The 14,002-nt window shown below is 41.5% G+C and overlaps 1 protein-coding gene across 3 annotated transcripts in view; it reads right to left on the minus strand.

Moving 5' to 3' along the window:
* The window catches only part of Psme3ip1 (proteasome activator subunit 3 interacting protein 1), a 29,209-nt gene that overhangs the window by 7,091 nt on the left and 8,116 nt on the right, over positions 1-14,002 (minus strand). For all 3 annotated transcript variants that reach the window (XM_055621494.1, XM_055621493.1, XM_055621495.1), the window contains exons 2-6: positions 9,955-10,051; positions 9,368-9,505; positions 8,592-8,690; positions 7,716-7,838; positions 3,040-3,169 (exon numbers count right to left, since the gene is read on the minus strand). In XM_055621494.1, the coding sequence (XP_055477469.1) occupies positions 3,040-3,169; positions 7,716-7,838; positions 8,592-8,690; positions 9,368-9,494 (479 nt within the window). In that variant the 5' untranslated portion in view covers positions 9,495-9,505; positions 9,955-10,051. The remainder of the gene's footprint in view (positions 1-3,039; positions 3,170-7,715; positions 7,839-8,591; positions 8,691-9,367; positions 9,506-9,954; positions 10,052-14,002) is intronic.

Consider the following 14,002-nt stretch of genomic DNA (forward strand, 5'->3'; position numbering starts at 1 on the left):
TAAGGTCTGGGGCAATAGTAGTATATAGAAGAGAGTGAATGTAGCACAGGATCAGAAGTCTCTTTGGAGGGAGGAGATTATACCCACAGCTTCTCAACAGCAGGCAAGTGCTTTAGCATAGAACTACAGCCCTGGCCCAAGGTCTTCTGTTTGCATATTTTTGTAAGGTAGGAAGACAGCTATTTAGTTTTGCTGAGTATGCCCAGCCTGGTAAGTTTCAAGGCCTATCACTAAAAGAAAAAAACAAAGTACACATAATGAAAAGAAAAATTAAGGTCTTACTCATTTTTCCCCCCAAAGCAAGAATATAAGAAAAAAATACTTTCAAAACAAAAGAGAGAGGCGGCTTGGGGATGTAGTTCAGTTGGTAGACTATGGTCAATACCCTGGGAAAACTGCGGGTTCAACCCCCAAATTAGCATAAACCAGGCATGGTAGCACACCCCTGTAATCCCAGTTCTTAGGTGGAGTAGGAGGATCAGAAGTCCAAGGTCATCTTTGGCTGTACAGTGACTTTGAGGACAAACTGAAATCCATACACCCTGCTCTATAAATAAATAATAAACAAAATAAAGAACAAAAGTAAAAAGACAATACTAAGATGGTAGAAATTATATTTTGAAATCTGAATATACACTACACAAACTAGTAAAAAACAGATTAAGTAAATATATTTTAAAGGCATTTAAAGGTGTTTATCTACAAACTGAATAAAATGAAAACAAACCCCTAAAAACTTAATACCCAGAAGATTATAACTAGAAGTATAGATAAAAAGAGGATCAAGGCAAATATTAGCATGGAAAAGCTGGGGTATGGTGATGCCCATTCTTCCTTGTCAACCTGACTACATCTGAACTAAGTAAAATCCTGGTATTCTAATTGTCCTGTTGCTGTACAGCGGTACCATGACCAGATCAACTCTTACAAAAAAGCATTTAGTTGAGTTTTGGAGATTTAGCTCATTATCATCGTTGTGGGAAGCATGGTTCTAGAGCAGTCGCTGAGATCTACATCCTGATCCACAGGCAGAGACAGAGACAGGGATAGAAAGACACAAACATAGTCTCCTCAAACTCGCTTAGAACATTAGCTTCAGGAACAAGGACATAGTCTAAGAGCACACCTGTAATACTAGCAGTTGCAGGTATCGAGAGTAGCCTGGTCTATAGCAAGTTCCAGGCCAGCCAAGGTTACACAGTGAGACTCTGCCTTAAAATAAAAATCATGATCTACAAACCACAATTACACAACACAATAAAGTTATAAATTAGTAAGGAAAAAATACTGTATTAGATAGTAATATGTCTGGAGGAACATTTTAGAACCAAGTGAAGTATGAACAAGTTAACTCAATATTAAAAATTTTAAATATATTTCAACATTATTCCTGAGGCAAAGAAGAAATCACACTAGCAATTTTAAATACACAGAAGGAAAGATAAAGCTGTACTCAATGAGAGCTGGAAGAAGTAAATAGCCTTTAGTGCCTTTAATTGAAAAGACTGAAAATGAATGAGCGTGGGCATCCTACAGGAATTTATAACAATAAAAGTAAGTGTAAACTTGAAAAAAGCAAAGATGATTTCTTTAAAGATATGAAGCAGGTTGTTTTGTTTTGATGCTACATACACACTCTGGGCGATTCCAGATTTTCACAGGGAATCTGAATCGTCCACACAACTTTAATGACTTAGACTCCCACACTTTAAATTGACTGAACCAGAATTGGTGTGAAGGCTAGGATAAATTCTCATGTTATTTTAATAAATTAGGGCACGGAAGATCAGAAATTCCTGCCCTAAGAGTCTAACGTGCCACCTTGCTGTGAAAGCAACATTAAATGATGTACTTTGAAAACCCAAGAGAGCCTCCATACAGATGAGCAAGTAAGCTAGCACAGCCCTCCCTAGATATGACAGAAAGTTAATCAAGGGAGACAGTTGGAAAACCCACTTGGCAACAGCAGGAGTACCCAAGGGCTAACTGCCCACCAGTTAGCTCATCAAACTGGCCCATTCTGATTCCTTGGAGTTGGTGGACTTTGAAACGCTTATGTGGAGATAAAAGATTCCTGGTTTGTTAAGGGCCCTCCTCAGACCACGGATCCTCCCCTGCCGCTGCTGTACCACGATGACATTTTTACATGTGCTCAGTGTTCTTAGGAACATCTGCAGCAGATAGATGATGTGCCAAACCACAAGACTGCATCAATACACTCTATTCAAAACATGTGGCTCGTTGCCAATACACCATATTGATTTTCCTAATAGACTGCACTTAACATCATTTCGCCCACGGTCTGGTTGGTCAAGCTGATTCAATCACTCTGGTGCCATTTCAGGATTTGAAAAGGGAAGAGGAAACATGACAAAGACTTATCAGAATCTACGGCAGCGCTACCCCCGCATCAGTCAAAGTGAGCGGCAGCCAGGCCTATGACGCCATCACAGCTGCCATGTTCACTCTGCCTTTGTAACAGCTGCTCTCTGGGTTGTTTTCTCCCTTGCTTGCAATCAGAGCCCCGGTGCTCTATCCCATCAACATCTTTCTAAGCCTTTTTCTAACTTCCGGGCAGAGCTGTGCTTCTCTAACCTGTCACCCCTCACAAATAGCCCTGAGGTGCTTCATGCCTTATTTGCCTAGAGACACAAAAGCTTAAACACTGAACTCTTGCTTTGTTACTGTACAACCTAGGACAAAAGCTCTTCACATCTCCAGTTGTCTTTCCATCTGTAAAACGGGTCATAACAAATGACATTCTGTGGAACTTGTGAGAGAAACTTGTGAGACCATTAGAGGAAGTCTAACACCCGGCAGGTGCTCAATGAAAAGGAGCTGTATGCCAGCTAAATGAGTGATTCAGTCAGTCTAGGGTAAAAGGCTGTAGAGACACTAACTCCGGCAGGGGAGAGAAAGGCAAGCACACTACAGCATTGTCGCAGCATCATGATGAATAACTATTCGCTCTGGGTACCATTACAAGTGGCATTTCAGAGTAAGTGGCCAGAGGGAGATTTACACTGTGTACTCGCTGACCTCTTATGCTTCACAGCTCCTGCCAACAGCTTTGCCTGGGAGAACTTGTTCTTGGTTTCTATGGGTTTCACAGACAGCTTCTTCTCTACTTCCTTATTTTCTGCAGAAATTCCAACCTTGTTGAGATTACTGTGAGTTACAGGTTAAGGGTCAGATTAACCAAAAGGAAAAAATGCTATAAAGCAAAGGTAAATCCGGAGGACAACAAATATAATCCACAGGCTGCTTGGCAGAACTTAAACCAGAGACCTGCCAGTCTTGTCTTCCCAAGTGGTTGGGATATAGACCTAACCCACCAGATCCTGTGTGTTTGTGAACATGTGTATGTGAATGAAGGCATGTGTTTCACTATGTGCATGTGTGGAGGTCAGGACAACCCCAGGACTTGTTTTTATGACTTGTTTCACCAAGTAACCTCCTGTATCAGACTCCTGAATGTGCCCAGCCCTGCTCATGCTTTTGAAAACGGCCTTCAGGCTCCTGTGTTGTTTGCGGAGGTCCTCATTTAAAACCTTCTTCCTGGAAGTATGCTGACGTGCTGCACCAGGACAAGCTGGTCCTCGTGGTTCAGAACTCAGTGTCACTGACAGTCATGAGGACCCTCTGCAAAACTCAATTTCACCCTTGAGAGGTAAGGCGTATTTCTAAGGAAGTCATATAATTTTTCAATTTCCTTTATATTCCTTAAGATCTTTGTTTTGTGGCTGGTAAGATGGCTCAGGGAGTAAAGGCACTTGCCACAATGCTTGAGGTCAACCCCCAGAACACCCATGGTAGGAGGAGGAACAGACTCCTACAAGTTGTCTTCTAACTTTCCACATGTATATCACACACTCTCTCTCTCTCTCTCTCTCTCTCTCACACACACACACACACACACACACACACACACACACACACACACACACACAGATAGAGAAGCAAGCTTGACCTGATGGTGCAGGCCTATATTCCAGCTATGTGAGAGGGTAAGCTCTACCCTGGGTTAGAGAGTGATCAAGCCTGGGAAAGTTAGAAAGATCCTGTCTCACAATAAAAAGGCTGGTAACATATGTCAGTGTAGAGAGAATGCCTAGCACATGTAAGGTCCTAGGTACACCCTCCAGTACCACAAAAAGGAGAAAAGGCCCTAAGCAAAGTATTTGTCACATCACGCTCATGGCTAGCTCACTCCTGCTGTTCTCTCCACTAGCACCTTCCATTTTAGGCTTCCTCGCAACTTACTAAGCAGGTAGATATCTGACATGGTGAAAGCTATTAAGATGTAATAGTGCCTTACTGGACAACAGTGACATCTAGTGTCCAAGAAATCCAAGACACAACCTTTGAAGAAAAAAACAAAAACTGGGTACTGGACATAGGAATCAAACTCAGGTCATCAGGCTAGGTGGCAAATATCTTCACTGACTAAGCTATTTTGTCAGCCCTCGATCTTTATTTTCTTAAAATTACATTTAAACACACAATGGGAGATGGAATGCATGTATTCCAACAAGTGTATAGAAGTTCAAGACAACTTCTGGGAGTCAGCTTTCTTTCTACTAGATGCATCCCAGGGATCAGGCCATCAGGGTTTAACAGCTGAGCAATCTTCTCAGCCCTAAGTGTTCATTTTTATAAGAGGGAAATATGAAAGAAACAAGAGATTTAATTTTCCTAGTAAAAAATGTCAAAATCATTAGCACACTGCAGTTTCTACTTATAACTCTGTCACTAAGGCACAGAACTAAAAAAAAAAAAAAAAAAAAAAAAAGCACACCAAAATGATGTATTTTAAATAACAAGATATAGATTTTTTTTAAAAAAGAAAATATTTAACTTTTCATGTTTTTAAAATAGAGAAAAAGGCCCTAAGATGTCCCAGCTGGTGTCAGCATGGGCGGCAAGCCTGACAATCCAGGCAGTCCCTGGGATCCATGTGGTAGAAGGAGTGAATTGACTCCCACCAGCTGTCCTTTGTCCTACCTTCATGTGCATGCTCCTTCTCCTCAACTAATAAATGTTTTTAGAAGTTAAAGGAAGTTCCAACCTTTGCAAGGGAATAAGTAGTGCTATTTTTTCATTCATATCCAAACCCTCTCCCTCTAAAACAAACACATCTCAAAGATTTTAGACCATTAGATGAGCCACTTCTGGCTCTTTCCTTCCTTTTAGTTGAAAACTGAAGGGCATTTACACTCACAGCACCACTGTCTAGAATGTTCCTCTGGTAGATACTTTTCTGCTATTCTGCCAACTTAAAACAATTTATGTGAAAAGTGTAAAAAAGCCTGGTCTGAAACATGATATAGAAAGAGCTGCCTATCTCCACACATGTCAGCTCCTATTATTATTCTAGCCTCAGACTGCACCCAAATGCCACTGACAGAAGCAAGGCTGGCAGCAGTACTCATACTCCCAGTGCTGACTGACATCAAGTCCAAAGCCTCTGCCTACATCACTGTTTAATGGATCTACTATATATGCTCTGCTGGAAAACACTAGCTAGCACAAATATAAAATCCTACCATCAAACCAGGCATAGTTGGCAGACAACTTTAATTCTAAGCTCTGAGGATACAGGTGGATCCCTTGAGTCCAGCCTTGTCTACACAAGAATTCTAAGCCAGCCAGGGACTCACATTGACTGTCCTCTTATCAATTATCAATTCACATATGAAGCATGTTCAAACAGAACAGTGAGTTTACTCAACTTATAAACTTGAAACACCCAAATAAGCTGCCTCACAGGAGAATAAAAATTAGGATGGCCTACCAGTAGCTCTTGTAGGTTATTTCTCATCTATTTATATATTTATTGAAAAAGTATTATATTCTAGGCATTGGGAAAAATCAGTCATTCTGGTTGTTACAGCACTTATTTTACATTCCAGCAGTAAAGAGGTAAAATGAGCCAAAGCAAACAAATGAAAATACCCTCTATTTAAAACAAAATTATGGGGCTTGGGGTGTAGCTCAGTAGTAGAACATGTGCTTAGAATGTTTAAGTCCCTGGATAATACTCTAAATACCACCAAATGGTATTACAGACAACAGTCAGGGGCTGCAACTACATAGGGTACTTAAAAAAAGGAAGGCAGAGCTGAGACCTAAGCCATGAAATTCGAGCCTTGGGAAATCTGAGGGAAGAACATCGCACATTGAGAAAACCATGAATTTGAGGCCTTGAAATCTAATCCATTTGATGAGAGGGAAACCTAAAGGCCAGAGGCTAGAGTCCAGTGAACATGAGGAAAAGTGGCTACAGAACAGCAGAGGCAGATGATTTACCCTAAGTCATGCAGAGCTGGGTCGCATCTGATCAGGGAATGCTGACTTGAGCTAGGCATGGCAGTGTACATCTTTAGTCCCAGAACTCAGGAGGCAGAGGCATGTGGATCTCTGTGAGTTCAAGACCAGCCTGGAATACAAAGTGAATTCCAGTCTAGTCAGAACTAACAATGAGATCCTGTTGAGGGAGGGGGAGGTGTCTACTTTAGACTAAATGTCACAAAGATCACTAGAATATTTCAAATCGTAAAGCCACATGATAACATGTAACTTTTAGAATTTCCCATTTCTGCCCAAAGACTAGAATGTTGGGAATAAAAGTATAAATGGAAATGAATTAGTAGTTATCCTAGACATACAGAAGAAAATGCAGTGACAAGAAGGACAGCAAGATTTAGACAAATTTGGAATACCTTTGTAAGGAATTTTGGCTAAGGCAGAGAAGAAAAGACTAGAAGATCAGAAAAAGACTCTAATGGAGAGAAATGGAGTCAATGTGGTGTGAACTGAGAATTTTTCACGAGCTAAGTTAGACTTGGAGGTGCCTATAAGACATTCAAAAGCATGTAGAAGGTGTCTGTAACGCCAACACTCAAGAGGCAAGACAGTCACAACTCTGAGGCCAACCTGATCTATGTAGTGAGATCTCAGAAAAAGGGGGGAAAAGGTATACAAGTGGATGCTTCTAACAAGGCAATATTAAGTCAAAGTAAAATGATCCTTCATGGTTATCACTACAGAAATAGTCTCAGTGTTCGGGAGGATTGTCTAATCTTGCTAAAAATAGAAGAGTGAGAGGAATGTTTCTTAACATGGCTTTTTAGATCTGGGGAGATGGCTCATGAGTAAAAGCACTATCTGGGCAAGCATGAAGACCGAAGTTCAAATCCCGAGCACCCGTGTAAACCCAGGCAATGGTGGAGACAGGCAGATCCTAGGAGTGTACTGGCAGCTTAGCTCTTACAGCAGTACTCAGGTTCATGAGAGGTCCTATGTCAAAAAAATAAAGCAGGAAGTTAAAGAGTGGGGCAGAGGATATGATCATCTTTGACTTCAGCAGACAGGTACTGTATACACAATTGCTTATAAAAGATCATAAACATGCCCTTATAAACCTCAGGAGCCAATTTTTCCCCAGCGAGACTGGCTACATTGCCCATCTGTCTAAGTTTAATCCTACAAGGCAAGAATACCCTGCTATTGACCATGAGAACTTACGGCCACTTAATCCTGAAAAATGAGAAATGCTGATTACAATAGATGTGCATGAGCAACACACACCACCAATCACAGCCAATCATTCAGAGTCACGGGGACATCAGTGCTAACAAACTGTTGGGACTAGGTAGAAGGACGCTTTCTCTTTGTGAGAAAAAGGAGTCATTTCTCTCCAAGCACAAAGGATATTCTGTACTCCTTCAGTTCCTCTAGCTCTTCTTCTCGTCGCTGCTTTTCTATCAGTTCCTGCTGCCGAGAAACCTCATCAAGGAAGTTGGTCTCATCTTCGTCTAAACCTCTTACCATGTTTTCTGGGGAAATAATTGAACAAAGAGCACTAAGAAGACTACAGGAAGCATAATCTTCTTTGATTTTCCCTTTCCTACATTTTAAAAAAGAACCACTTATTCATTCATTTATTATTCATTCATTCATTCATTCATTCATTCATTTATTTAATGTGTGAATGCTGTGTCTATGTGTACATATGTGCCATCGCACACATGTAAAGGCCAGAGGACAACCCTTGGGATTCAATTCTCTTCTTCTAGCTGTGGGATCTGGGGATCAACTCAGTCTGGACAACCCTTGGGATTCAATTCTCTTCTTCTAGCTGTGGGATCTGGGGATCAACTCAGTCTGGACAACCCTTGGAATTCAATTCTCTTCTTCTAGCTGTGGGATCTGGGGATCAACTCAGTCTGTCAGTTCACTCAAGATCTTGTTCCCACCCGGCCACACTGCTGGCCCTTTTCTGTTTTAAATCAGCAGCAGATTCAGGCAAATTAAGAGAACTGTTAAATACCATGGCTTTTTTATAAACAGCATGGCATAGAGTCAAAGCATTTCTCCATTACTAGATAGTAGCATGGAATTTAAATGGTACCTTAAGCTCTAAGTACAAATGTTCACTGTGGCTTATAAGGCAGTAGATGGTCTTTTCTTCCACTGAATGAGCTCCAGGAAGCTGGATAATCAAGATTAATTCTACTGCTAGTAACACTGAGGCCAAAGTATGTCAAAAGGCCCAGTGAGTCCCTGGAATGTGGTTTTCTGGAGCTTACTGAATTTGAACTGCTCCTCATACTCCTGCTGCTTCCTGTCTTTCTGCTCCTGCAGCCGCTCGTACAGAGACCGGGGGTCATAAGCCTCCTCTGGACATTCTGAAAGGAAGATGGGATAAAGGAAACACAGAATTTTGGTTGTTTCATATTATTTTGGAATCACAAAGAGTTGGAAAAATGGGTAAGTCTCTAAACGGTCTGAGGTGAAAATAACACAAAGCCTATAGCGTCCCTTTGCACCTCAGACAGAACAGGCAGGCATTTTCAAAGGCAGCCATCAGTGCCACGCTGCTAACTGCATGAGCAGCCAGTCCAAACTTAGCAGTAGCATCCTTGATTCAAACTGTGCTTCCACCTGTAACAAGGAAGAGACCAGCAGAATCTCCTGGAAGGTGGTGGGGAGAAGAGGGCAAATACGGAGTACTGGCTCTGCTGTAGAGACTTTACACAGGTTCCTTCATCCTGTGAGCTTGGTTCCTAAACTCTAGTGAGGACAATTAGCACCTTCTTGGCAGGGCTTTGAGAGGATTAAATGAATTAAATGAGGAGCTGCAGCGGTGGTTCAGCAATTAAGAGCACTGGCTGCTCTTCCAGAGGACCTGGATTCAATTCCCAGCACCTACATAGCAGCTCACAACTGTCTATAAATCCTGTTTCAGGGCATCTGACATCCTCATACAAACATACATGTAGACAAAACACCAATGCACATAAAATAAACAAATCATTTTTTAAAAATGGCTTAATAAGTGATGTCCAACTTGAGGCCAGTATACCTTCTGGGTCTTCTGGTTTTCGGACTTTATCCCATTCTTCTTGTCTCCTTTTGCGCCGCTCATCTAGTTCTGCCTCAGACACAAACCTCTTTTTGATGACAAGGTTACCATCATCCCCTCCATCCATAATGGAATAGTCTACAGGGGAAAAAAAAAAAAAAATCAAAGGAGAACTACAATTAAAATTCTTAAGAGAAAAATAGGGATGTAGCTCAGTTGGTATGCTGCTTGCCTAGCGTGCACGAGGCCCTGGTTCAGTCCCCAGCACCACATATACTGGCTGTGGTAGTGCACATCTGTACTATAGCACTTGAGACCTGGAGCCTTTTACATGGGGACTATCCTGGTTTATCAGGCAGTAAACATCCATGCTATCCACAGCCAGCAAGAGGTTCTGGGATCATTCTTAGAACACAGTGTTCTACAGTATGTCACACTGGAGGTATTTCTGTAGCACCACTCTAGACAAACGGGCCTTCTGGGCACCACACTTGTTCTAAGCCCGTATCCAGCGTTATAGCTGTAAAACTTGTCACTGCATCTTCATTCAGTTGCTGTCTCAAGAGCATGACACTACCTTGATTTACCTGTTCTTGCTTCCACGGCAGATTCTAATGGAGACTCTCGGGTACTCAGGAAGCCTTAGAAGTAAAGTCAGGTCTGCGCAGCAGGGAGGTGACAAGTCTAGGCACACAAAACATGAATTTAAAGAATGAGAGCAAAAGAGCCAGGCTCTCCTAACCTTCAGCGCCACGCTCTACGGCATTAAGTGGGTGCTGCTGCCGGCCCTGACCATTCTCCCTGTGATTCAGTGGCCACATCCACGCTATTGAGGACTCTGACTTCAGGCTTTCTTACTCCTACACCTCCAATCCCTTATGTATATCCTGATATACAAAGACACCAAACTTCCTTTCTACTCTTTCCTCAACTCTTCAGAGAAACAGGGAGAAGGAAATAAAAGACAGGAAAGTTTTATTCCTCTTAAAAGTCAACATTTAGGAGCTGGGGATGTATGTAGCACAGCGCTACAGCACTTTCCTAGCATGTGCAAGCCTTGTGTTGCTGTTTTTTAATTTTTTTTTCTGAAGAATTATGGTTAATCATCTACTCAGGCATGTTTTGTGTTCTCTACAACATCACTACCCACCAAGGAGGCACAAATACAACCCAATGTCTATTCCAAAATGACCTTTGACTACCCAAATAACAGTTTGTTAGAAACTAAATCTGGAGCTAAAAAATGGCTCAGACCTCTGACTGCTCTTCCAGAGGATCAGAGCTCAATTCCTAGTCCCTACATTTTGGTTTACAATTGTCTGCAATTCTATTCGCAGGGGATCCACTATCCTTTTCTAGCAGACATACATGTAGGTAAAATACACCAACACATAAAATAAATAATAATAAAAAGCCTCAAAAAGCAACCAACAATTTGAAGCTCTTCCCATGTGGTACAGACTTTTTGTGTGTTATCAGATTTCCATGCATAAAGAGCCTATGAGAAAGAGTCTTGTCACACTTGAAGCTGAACCCCAGGTTCAGTCATCTGTTCAAAGTGTACAGGCAGCAAGTGGTGGAGTTGAGAATCAAATCCAAGCCTGACATCTCATTTTCATATTCTTGGCTAGGCATGGTGGCACATGACTGTAATCCCAACACTCAAGAGGACTGAGGCAGGAGGGTCATGAGTTCAAGATGAGCCTAGAATGCACAGCAAGTTTGAGGCCGGTCCAGCATGTACTATATAATGACACCTTGTCACATACACACATATAAAAAAAAATTCACATTTTTATCCACTTCATCATACTCTTCCTCAGAAACCACATATTCTTAGTTAAAACAAAAACATGGCTAGATATGGTAACTAATACTTGTAATCTTAGCACTCAGAAAGTTAGGGCAGAAAAATGGGCTAGAGGTCAATTTATGCTACACAATGAGATCTTATTTCAAAAAACTAAGGGCTGGTGTCTTACTATTCTATTGCTATTAAAAGAACATCATCATCAACAACAAAAAAAAACAATGATCAAGGCAACTGATAGAAGAAAAAAAATTTAATTTGGGCCTCAGGATTTCAGAGGGTTAGAGCCCATTGACCATCAAGGCAGGGAGCAGCGTGGCAACAGGCAGGCAGGCGTGGTACTGAGGCAGCAGCTGAGGGAACTGACATCTTGATCTGTAAACACAAGGGAGAGAGCTAACTGGGAATGTAGAGGGGCTTTTAAACCTCAGAGCTCATCTCCAGTGACACACCTCCAACAAGGCCACACTCCTAATCCTTCCCAAACAGTTCTACCAACTGGGGACCAAGATTTCAAATATATGAGCCTATGGAGGCCATTCTCATTCAAACCACCACAGTTGGGTAGGGAGCTCAGAGTACTAGGCTCCGAGTTCATTCCTTGGCATGGGAAGAAGAATGAGAAAACAAGGGCATGTCAATTTCAGCTATTTTTTTTTTCTCTATCAAATTCCAGTGCTGAGAGTATAATGTTTTTGTTATTAAAGATTTAAAAAAAAAAATGGAATCAGGGCATTAAACCCAAACATTCAAAACAGAAGAAATCATCTTAGCCTGAATCCATCCTCCTGCTGAGGTTTAGTTGAGAAACTTGAGAATTGTGAAAATTACTAGAAAGAAAACTTAAGTAAACTGAGAGAAGCCTTTACCCTCACCTGGGCTTCTCCAGATGTAGCTCCACCCAAGGCCTCCAGCTGGATGCTTGGGCCAAAAGCAGATTACCCTGTCTCTGTGACTTTGCAAAATTCCTCAAGCTTTTTGGAGCAATATCTTAGGAAACAAAAGCCAATGACTTATGAAATGAACCCAGCAGAGAATGTAAACTATGTAGGTGAAATAAGCCGAACCCTTGCTTCCCCTTTCTACTGTTCGCTGTAACTCTCCCTTCTCACCCTGTATTGGCTGTCTCCTTGCCTTCTGATACTTCTAATTTCCTAGTAAATAACTTGCAACAGGACAGGTCCTTACAGACTCCACCTGACATCACAATCCATCACACACATCAAGGAAAGAATCAGCCAATTCCTCTTTTAGACCTTCAAGATGGGCCACTGTACTCCCTTTCTAGGCAGCCAACTCCCTCTCAACCTTACAGTTCTTGCTCTGAAATCTCTGTTCCTATGAATTCCACACATAAATTTAATCTTCAAGATGACAAAAGCTGAGTCTTTTCCAACATGATAATGCTTCAATTATAGGAAGCTAACTCCTACTCCTAACTTGCTGCTTTTCCAAAGGAAACAGCCAGTATTTTAATCCTACAAGATTTGAGAGAGATGTGTTTCACAGCAGTGGAACTTGCCTAGCCTGGTGGCACATGTATGCCTGTAATCCCAGCACCCGAGAGCCATATTACAAAAGGACCAAGAGTTTAAGGCCAGCCTTGAATACCTGAGACATACCTCAAAACCAGCAAAAAGACTCACAGAGTAAACATGTGTGATGCCAAGCCTGATGACCTTAGTTTAATTCCCGGAATCCACACAGTGAAAAGAAAAATGGACTCCAGCAAGCTGTTCTCTGACTTCCACATATGAGTGCATGTACAAAGACACACATTTAAAAAGTGTGGTGATGAGTGAGTAGCCAACTTCTGAGTATACTGTATAAAATTCAGAGTACTCCTTCTCCAAAAAAAGTCAGGCCTTTCAAGAATATAATCGTCTTTCATAGCCATTTAAGTTGGGTATGGCAGCTCACACCTGTAATCCCAGCACTAAGGAGGCTGACGCAGGAATAGTCTAAGTTCCAGGACAGCTTGTGCTATATGACTTTGTTTCAAAATAAACAAAATATTGCAAGGCAAGCTAGCTTAACTCTAGACACCTTTCAATATAACCTGCTCAATTTAAACCAATCTATACCAGTGCCTTCAGTTGTGCTGTTCATATTAAGGTGGGCACAGGCAAGGAAAAAAGACCATGGGCTCTGACAGGAAGACACTTAAGTTCAAAATTTGGTTCTGCCAGGGTAAGAGCGTGGTACGACACTGGGCCAGTCACTTAATTCTTCTGAGCCTCGATGTCCTAATCCCCAGATCACAGCCACCAAAGGTGACCAAGACAGCACTGTACAACATAAAGTCTTTGTGTGCAAAGCACTTGGCACAGTATTTGGCACATTTCAGAATGCTTTGAAAGGCTTCCCTAATATTACCATAAGGAACTCTGGACTGGGTACAATGGTGAAAGAAACTGTGTGTACTCAAGGAATGGAAAGAAATCAGTCATAAACAAAAACAATCTTCTAAGTGGGAAAGGGACCACATCAAACTGAGAAGTTAGAAAACACAAATAACTTTAATGTACACATATATAATCCTTTTCAAGTAAGTTGGTAACTCTACTATTTGCCCAACACTGGGTTAGACTTTATGAAGTACACGAAGGAAGTAATAAGACCAATACTCTTGGACTTAACCCGGATAATATGGTACATAATAAACCACCAAAATGAACAGTACAGGCAGAACCATGTACTGCAGGACAGGTTTCCCAGGCTTTGGACATGCACCTAGATTCATTTTCTTTCTTTACACCTTTATATCCCACCTATTGCCTAGTTCTGTTGTTTCTATCTCATAATGACCTCTCATTAATCTACCC

This window comes from Psammomys obesus, unplaced genomic scaffold (assembly GCF_907164565.1).
Source record: "Psammomys obesus unplaced genomic scaffold, mPsaObe1.curated_primary_1811, whole genome shotgun sequence".
NCBI classification, from domain to species: domain Eukaryota; kingdom Metazoa; phylum Chordata; class Mammalia; order Rodentia; family Muridae; genus Psammomys; species Psammomys obesus.